The sequence below is a fragment of the Plodia interpunctella genome, chromosome 3 (genome assembly GCF_027563975.2).
Source record: "Plodia interpunctella isolate USDA-ARS_2022_Savannah chromosome 3, ilPloInte3.2, whole genome shotgun sequence".
NCBI classification, from domain to species: Eukaryota; Metazoa; Arthropoda; class Insecta; order Lepidoptera; family Pyralidae; genus Plodia; species Plodia interpunctella.
This window is the reverse complement of record NC_071296.1, coordinates 6,477,868-6,487,496: the sequence shown is the minus strand read 5'-3', so window position 1 is coordinate 6,487,496 and position 9,629 is coordinate 6,477,868. Positions and strand designations below refer to the sequence as shown.

Genomic DNA, 9,629 nt, shown 5'->3' with positions numbered 1-9,629 from the left:
TGTTGAAAATAATTATGTACTTTATATAAAGTAATGTGTGCGCTAGATAAAAAAGAAAGCTTCACTTTATTTGTATCTGAAAACGTCTATTTACATAGGAAATATTTCCAAGTCAAAAGAAAAGGTGTAATGTACATAATATCTGATAACATAAAAGTACTGTCAAAATTATCATACCTTACACAAAACCTGAGTTTAATAAAATATAGCAAAATTGTAAAAATATTGGAAGACCAACACAAAATGCGTCATATTAAGTTCTTTCTGCGTCATATTAAGTTCTTTCTAAATATAAATATCAAATAACTTATAAAAAATACGCGATGTAAACTCGTTTGCCCTAAGCCAAGCAGTCATCCAAGTATTCAAAGTTGGTTTACACCTTTATACTGGGACCGAGTTGACAAGTTTCTACTTATTAACAGAATCTATAGCGAAGAAACCCGGTTAGGGCCGAGTGGCGCTTAGAAGTCGATGTCCCAGCCGGAGGTCTCGTCCGGCGGCAGCTTGTCCTTGTTGGGGTAGGTCTCGAAGTTGGACAAGTCCCAGTTGTTGGCCACTGATTGCACCAATGGCGCCTTTAGCCGCCTCTCTCGCAACCCGGTCCAGTCGAACCCTCCGAACCAACTAAAATTATACATCTAGTTCATACACGTTTATATACAAAAAATAGGTTAGGATAAGGTTAAAGGCTTCCAGTACCTATGTATCGAATAAATAAAGAGATAATAACATTTTATAAAAAACCTCGTCGTATCGGTTTTGCTAGTGCTTGCAATATAAAGAATACCAACATAAAATAAAAATGTTGTATTCGAAATTGAGTTCATCGTCAACCGCAACAAATACCTAAATAAAATATTCATCATAAATCTTATTAGATATAATTAAGTATTGACTATTAGATAATTATTAAGTGTAAGTTTTGATTTCCTCTTTAAACGGTGTAACTGGTAGTATTTTTTTCAGTATATACTGAACTAATTGGTAACTGCATCTACATCAGAAATAGGATTTATCTTTCACGCAAAATCTACTAATTATGATGATATATTGGGTACAAAAGTATGGGAAGAACTCATAAGCACTTTTTGTCCCGTAATACCTCAAGGAAGCACGCGAAAAATATATGCGTCGCATAACCACCAGCGATATATAGATATCTTTGAAAATTGTTTCAACCTATTTATCATTATCATAAACTAGGTTACGTTTGTTTATCAATCAGCGTAAAGAATACGTCCAGCGACGTCACAATGAACCGTGATTAGAGATAAAGTTGGTATCTCAAAGTAAACCAAGGAACTGAGTGCCTGATTGTTTCAACTGATTGTGAGACCACTATCTTGAACATAATTTGTGACATATATTTTTTCCTTTTGAATTTTAATCAATAAATCGAACTTACGATCGTATGTATATATAATATCTTGTACATCATAAATTCGATGTACGTCGTTATAGCTTCTGAGGTTTAGTGAGAAATTTTGTAAGTGCCGAGGACGAAGCGACTCTCCCTGTGAGCCACCAGGTGGCGTTGTCTCATCTCACATAGTCTCCCTATCACGTACATGATAATTATTATTCATACATGATAATATTATTAAATATTTTTTAAAAACAATTCGATCACTTACTTATGGTTCTTGATGTCAGCCATGCCATTTTTGAGATAACCGAGTCTCTCAGCTGGCACGGGGCGGCACAGCTTGCGAATGAATGCTTTGGTCAAGTTGGACACTCTGGGGTGGAAGGACACAGCGTCGATTCCTCGCAAAATTAGGGTGTAGGTCTTCATGTGGTCGCCCCCGGGCGCCCGGAACGGAGGACGACCGACTATGAGCTCGTGGACGAATACGCCAAGTGCCCAGCAGTCCACAGCGCGGTCGTGGCCCTTCCGGGATAAATGAAAATATTGATAAATCCATTTCATTGAATGCCAAGATATGAAACCTTAGAGGCAATGTTTCACAGATCGATGGAGCAGAAATATGGGAATCTGGACAATATTGTAATCTAAGTAACTACTATGGACCTACCTACACTCGATGTAGGTGCCTACTTAGACTTATTTCTTCCAACAGTTTCGAATAAAAGTATGTACCTTCACAAGAACATATCATACTATACCTACTTCATACATCATTTGTAATCTGTGACAAAAGTAATGCACATTTGTTCGTTGGTTGTATCACAGTAGGTGATATGTCGTTTGTAAATATTTTATTGTCATCAGATAGCTTATTTAGAAAAAAAGTGTCTATATAAGCAGCTATCTTTTACTATTTTGGTACCTTGTTCAATACAATCTCTGGCGCGACATATTCGGGTGTTCCGGCAAACGTCCACGTTTTGCTATTCGGAGTAACGCGCTTCGCAAATCCAAAGTCGACCTGAAAGTAACATAATATTATACAAGCTCAATGTTACTGAGTCTAAAATATGTAATATTTAAGTAATTATTTCCCAACTTTACTTATTCAATCATATACATAACGAGTAGTTTTGCAAATTACTATAGTTAGAATTACGATGAAGTACACAGGTAAGAGTTTCGTCCCGGAAAAAGTAATGTAACTGTGACAAATCTATTTTACACTAACTTATCATTCAGTTATTACCAATTTGATGTATCCATTTCGATCCATCATCAGGTTCTCAGGCTTGAGGTCCCGGTAGATGATGTCCTTGGAGTGCAGGTACTGGAAGGCTTCCACCACGCAGGCCATCATGAACTTGGCCACGTTCTCCGTGAAGAAGCGCCGCTTTTGCAAGATGGTCCACACGTCGCCGCCCAACACCGGCTCCATCAGGAAGTACACGTACTTGTTGTCTTTGAATGTGCGGTACAGTCTGCCAAATTAGATGTGATCAGTATTTCTCACATTGAATCGTCAAAAATTGTTGAAAAATTACCTGTTAGTATTTAAGTGAAAGATTTACTACCTATATGTGTAAGAACATACCTATTACTGAGTTGCGTATCTTTAATTTATATAACTGGAAAAAATATATTTTATTTTATATATATTTTCAAAAACATGGTAATCAGACAGCCACAGACGACATCAAGCCAGCATTTCTTGGGTTTGCTCCTTCTGCCAGGACCAAGCGGGAATTACGAGTATATGAAGAGAACAGACTGCACGTTTTGCACAAAACGAAAGTTATGGATATGTTTTACAATTTTGACATTTACTTGCAAATGAACGGGTTGTCGCAATCCATCATGATGTGCTTCTCGTTATAGGCGTTCTCCTGCTGCTGCAGCTGCACCATGTCCACCTTCTTCAGGCATTTTAGCGCGAAGGTCAGGTTATGGTTAGGCTTGTAGCGCACCAGCTCCACTCGACCGAACCCACCCACGCCCAGGGTGCCCAAAATCTCTAGGTCTTTTAGCTGGACATACTCAAATTCTGAAAATGGGTAATTTAGTTAATTTATTAGAAAAACTTCACATTTGGTAATAAGTTTTATGAGAAAATCCACAAGGCCATAAAGTGTGAAAAAATGTTAAACAAAATCATTTAAGTAATAAATTAATGTGGATTGCTTTGTTTTTTTTTAACAATGATCATATTTTAATCACCTTCTTTTTTTACTTTGAAGATTATTATAATATACAACAAGGTAATAAAGCTAGATATTTTGAAATAGTTTTGAATTGGATACGAATGTCCTTTATATTTTTGGTTGAATTTATTTTAGACAAGAAAAGGAGTTTTTATTAACTATTATTTTAAAAGAATTGGCAAACACTGTATTATAATGTAACTCACCACTCTTTATTTCTGACTTCTTCCGCTGTTGGGATGGGCGAGGCTCTGGGTATTTTTTCGACAACACTTGCAAATCTCCGAGCAAGTCAGTAAATTGTCTGAGAAAAAAGCATGAGAAAAAGTGAATGCAACCAAAATCTAAAATAAGTAGATATAAAGACGTGGCCATTTTAAATACCTAAATAAAAAAATAATTAAATTAGTTAGACAGAAGATCTACTTAGACAACGCGGATAACCTATTTTATGCCAAAATGGAAATGTAACGTGCACAATACGAAGCCTACCTGTATTTGAAACAATTTTTTAAAAGTTTCAGTCTTATGTGCTAAAATAATGTGTGTATCAAAAATAACTTATGTCACCAAGTGTAAATTTATATAAAGATTTTTCAACACCCTTGTTCCAATTTTACTGCACTACTTACCTATTGTTTTATTCGACATTTTACATTACAGGTGTCGACTTCAAGTACGATGTAAAAACACGTATGACAGACGTGTATATTGATTATTACATACTCTGCTTTATTATTATCCACCGCTTCGAAAATTCCGCCTCCTAAGTAACGTCCAAAATTAGCAGCTCGTATCATAATAGATGATTTGTATATTTGTACTCATGTTTTTGGCAAATAAATATTTTCTTTCTTATTTTCTATGTAGGTACCATTATTGCTTACTAGCTGCGCTCCGGGGCTTTGCTCCCGTGGGAATTTCGGAATAAAAAGTACCCTATGTTATATTCTAACCGTGTACCGTTAAAGTAGATATTTCGTGAAGGAGTAACAAACATACATACACTCAAATTTTCGCATTTATAATATTAGTACGATTTATAGCTTGCAGTACTACTTCACATTTGATTTTATTTGCCTTATGAATTTTCATTAAAAACTTATATCAAATTCGGATAATATAAAACGGGATTTAGCAGATAATGACTCAAGGTCCGGTTCATTGCCAGATTACAAATAGCCCCTTGGTAATTAAGTTAGTTTGTTTCCGGTACCACTCCATTAACTAGTACAAAAAAAGTCTGTTTCATTCCACGTAATAACCACAAACCTCAGCCAATACGACTATGAAGAATTAAGTTGGTCGGCCGAGTGATAGGACAAGAGATATTACAGCGGAACGTTGACAAACATGGTTTCTCTACATCACTATGTCCGTTGACTAGTAGAAAAAGCCCAAGTCAGCTTTTTGTAATATGTTAAATAAATAAATAAAATGATAAAAAAGAAGAATTACGGTCGGTCTAGTGTGAGACATTCGACGCCCGGCGGCTGGGCGGTGACGGTGGCGAGCCTGCGATCTTTGCGCAGCAGCGCCTGCTCCCCGAAATAGTCCCCCCGGTGCAGCGTCCCGATGCGGATCTCCCCGTCGTCGCCGGAGCGCTTCGTCACCACAACCGTGCCGCCGCGGATGATGTAGAACTTGTCCCCGCGGTCGCCTTGCCGCACCACCGGCGTTCCCGCTGAGAAAAACTCCTGAAAATTGCAGATGTTAGATCAGCTAACTTATGTAACGAAATATTATTAAAAAGTTAGCTCCATTTCTTAACCTTCCTTAAACTAACAACAAAACAAAATATCATATTCAGATATTGTTAGTTTGTAAATCATTATTGTAAAAATAACACATGTTAAAAGTACCTACATTTACTTAACAAGAAGGTAATACAATGGCGGACTTATCCCATTATTATTATTATGCTTACCTATCTTTACGTACTCGTAAGATCAACATTAAAATTACAAACCCTCTTGAGACATTCAGAAATCTTAGCAAGTGCAGATTTATGGATGCCCTCCAGCAGTGGGACTGAGGCCAGGAACCGGATATTGTCGTCCTGCTCCTGACGACCGCTACGCACCATGATCTTCTGAAATATCCGCCGCTCCAGCGTCCACACTGTTGCGTGAGTTATACCTGCGTGGAAAATACAACAAATATAGCAGAATTTTAAAATTTAAATACCTAGGTACTTATGATGAATACCTAAATTGTTTGCTTTGAGATAAATAGGTAATACCGACTTACAGAAAATCTTGTCAGTCGCAATAACTTGTCAGAATATAGTTTATGTTATAAATGTGAAACTTTAGTCTATAAGGTATTCAAAACTCGCTTGCATGTCGACTGAAAAGAGATTTTCGTAATTTTTCAACATAAAGGGATATTTTAAAACACGATACGCGCGAAACACATGTGACTATAGGCCTTTCCTTGCAGTTGAATAAAAAATATGCACATGTAAAATGAAGATAAATTATTGTAGACTAGATGTTGCTCGCGGCTTCGCCCGCAAAATTTTCCACGGAAACATTTTCTCGGATGAAGTACCCTTATGCCCTCCTCCATAATATATGCAAAATTTCAAGAAGTTTGATTGGTTGAGTAGTAGAACGTGAAGAGGTAACAAACAAACTTATTTTTGTAATTATAATATTAATTGGGATAGATATTTTGGTTTCAATGCTGATTGATAAGATCTCATACATACATACATATTTTGAATAAAGTTATGTGATTCTTTGTGAGTATTAAAAATAATACATCGAAGAAAACTTACATCTAATAGAGGCAAAACGTTTTGCTCTATACAAAATTGCTAGCTCCCCAAATGCTACTCCAGCACCGAAGGTCTTGACCACCTGGCCTCCTTTAAGCACTTCAAACTGGCCTTCAGCAGATACGTAGAGGTGGCTGCCACTCTCCCCCTCGCGGATGATCAGACTCCCAGCCGGAAACTCTTGGGAATTCATCGCCTCCGTCACCATTTTCAACCGGTCATCATCCATCAGGTTCTTAAGAAAATCATTATCCATTAAAGCTATGCGGATTTGTTGAATAGATCTGGAACAGGAAAATTGTAGTTAAAAATATTATTTAGCCTAATGTAAGTAATGCGGATACGAAGTTACGTACTAAGTAATAGTAAATGAGCTGTGTACGTACCTAATTTATTATTTCAATTTATTTGTTACTAGATAATATGTAATGATTTTGAAAAAAAATTACAAATTTGAATGCTCTTTATTTATAGTAGGCCGCTTAAATAAGAATGAAAACTACAACCTTTAAGTCTCTTTACAAAAACCTACCAGCACAAATGACTTCGTTGAGCCGTACTCAGTACTCACCCCTCATTCTTTTCATATTTGTCGTATTGTAAATCGTTGACATCGATATGCACAGGTGGAGGAAGAGCTATTCGCTTGCGGCGGGTTTCAGTCTTACTTGAGTCTTCGTAGATAATTTGCCCCAAAGTCTTGCGACCCGCGCTGCTCCTGCTGTCGCATGTCTCACTGTCAGAATCCCTGCTAGATTTTCCACTCTCGACACTCATATAACTGGTCTTTTTTCCAGAGGTCCGAGCATCAACTGTGAGACTGTTGTTTTTGACAGGCGTTGATAACCTTCCATTTTCCAAATGACCATTCCTATTACTAGGTTCCCCATTTAACGCTATGTCTACGAAGTCGTCTCTTAAAATCTGAAATCGATAAAAAAGCCACATAGAAAATTAATCTGCCTTTAGAGCTTTTATTCCTAAGTAGCAGATTTTCAGTTCGTGACAATTACTACGGTAAATAAAAATTATGCGTATACTGTTGAACCACGGACTGTTGTCAATTTAATAGATGAAGGAAATTTAAATTTTAAGTAGATGTAGGTACCTGGTAAAGTACGTACACACAAAAAATTAAACTATACCTAGTAATGTTTTAGCTAACCTAGCTAGTCTTTTTGTTCCCTCTTCACGCTTTACTTATCTACCTATTCATAGCCAAATGTCCTGAAATTTCGTATAAATATTGTTAGGAATATATACGTAGTACATAAACTACTTTAGGTATATCCCGGAAAAAGAACTTAACCCGTGGGAAATTAACGCGAAATACGTTGGATAAATTGTAAATGAAAATGGTTGTAGGAAAATGAACTAAGAAGATATTCGTTGTGTACCTAAATCCAAATGACATTTATTGTAAACTCGCCTATCTTCTAGATAACATATCTTTGCATTGATTTTTAATAAGCTAATTTACGATAACTTTAGGTAGGTATCTATAAACTGCTAATTGAATAACGACGGATCGTAATAGTGCTAAATATAACAGTATACTTACTTCTTTATATATATACCTGTGCTAAAAATATTTCTACAACTATTTTAACTATGTAATCAAATTATTCAAGCTATTAAAAAATCCTATAGGTAGCTGCTACCTAATAACAAGTTGTTTGTTCGTCAATTTCTAAAAATACCAATTCGATTTGAAACAATAATTCTATGTGAAAAAATAAAAAAATGAAGCCACAGTGCACGACAATGTCTTAAGAGCGTAATGTCCGAACTTTTGAGCTGAAAACTTACATTTTAAATCTGATAAATAGATGGAGAACCATATTTTTCTTTGACGTTTTATGATAATGTTTGTAAGTCCTTGAAATTGGTTAACAGTGACCTAATTCCCTTTGATTGGCATTTCGATAAAAGGAAGGTTTGCATATCGAGTTACCTTGGACTGGAGAGATGCGGCGGTAATATCCTCGAATTTGCTATGCTATTAATAAAAATATGTGAAAAAAAAATTACGAAGTATTTCTTGTGTTCCTGCCATAGAATATTATATCCATATCCTCCCGTGATGTCGTACTTGGCACATAGCCTTGGCAGCTGATAAGCAACAGTAGCATACCCAAGTAGGGTCGACGTCAGGTCAGGCTCCGTTGTAAAATCATGCCTAATGGTCATCACGCCGGACTGCTACACTAGAGGAAACTCGGGTTCGATCCCCGGTCAGGGCAACATGGAAAATGATCTTTTTCAGATTGACCTGGGTCTTGGAGGTTTATATAAACGTCCAAGACCCAGGATATATAATATACGTATTATAGAATATAGTACCGTTGATTTAGTATCCCACAACACAGGTTTCGAACTTACTTTGGGGCCAAATCAATCTGCGTGATTTGTCCTTATATATTTATTTTAATCTTTTCTTAGGCTGGCCCTGTTTTCGCGGCGTCACAATATTATTTTAATTTGTAGCTAGTTTTTTAAAACGATAAATAAAGGTACCTAGTAGCATTAGTAGCAACCGCTGATAGATACTAACATTATTGTTAGCCTAATAGTTAAATTATGCAAACTGCTAAGTCTAAATGTCGTTTGCGTTAGAGATAGTCACGGTTCATTTAACAGCATTTGAAATGGCGTGATTATGTGGTATTTAAATATACTTACGATTGTTTGTCTCGGCAACGCAGCTTCGGGCGCTGGGGGCGTGCGGTTGAGGTCGAAGCCGCGCCTCGTGGTCGACCACTTGAAGGGAGGACACAGCACCATGTCGGCTACTTAGCGAGTTACCTTTATAAACAAAGCATTCTCCAATCGCCGGCGCAGCACAGGAGCGTGCAAGTACCGCATTAAGACTGCGCGTTTGACGAGCAAGCATGTTTTATCACCTTAACCAATCTTACCTTACCGATTGTTTTAATTATTTCATACTAAAGATTAGTTAGGTACTGTTTATTATCACAATGCCTTGCAATCTTATCGGGATTAATAAAATTATCATTGCCACTAATCATTGGTTATTCACAGAACTGGCATTTTTGTTTGAGTAAACATGCAATTACCATCCCTTTTAGTAAATAAAGTAAAAGCCGGAACTTTTTGTTTGTTTATATTATGTTAATCTATCCGTCGAATAAAAATAGACTAACAACCCCTTAAATAAATTAGTCGCATTTAAATAAAGAAATACATATTTTTAGGTATTAAATTGATTTTAAAGAATAAGGTTTAGCTTATACATATTTTAACAAAAACGCAA

General features: G+C 36.5%; 1 protein-coding gene across 1 annotated transcript; it reads right to left on the bottom strand.

The window, feature by feature from the left end:
* Nucleotides 1-38: 38 nt before the first annotated feature.
* On the bottom strand, nt 39-9,213 carry LOC128683787 (cGMP-dependent protein kinase, isozyme 1-like). Its single transcript, XM_053769742.1, has 11 exons — nt 9,038-9,213; nt 6,927-7,279; nt 6,356-6,639; nt 5,543-5,712; nt 5,032-5,270; nt 3,780-3,877; nt 3,200-3,416; nt 2,622-2,853; nt 2,295-2,393; nt 1,638-1,894; nt 39-627 (listed from the first exon to the last, which is right to left on the bottom strand). The coding sequence occupies exons 1-11, from the start codon at nt 9,137-9,139 to the stop codon at nt 465-467; spliced, it is 2,214 nt and encodes a 737-aa protein (XP_053625717.1). The 5' UTR covers nt 9,140-9,213; the 3' UTR covers nt 39-464.
* Nucleotides 9,214-9,629: the final 416 nt, after the last annotated feature.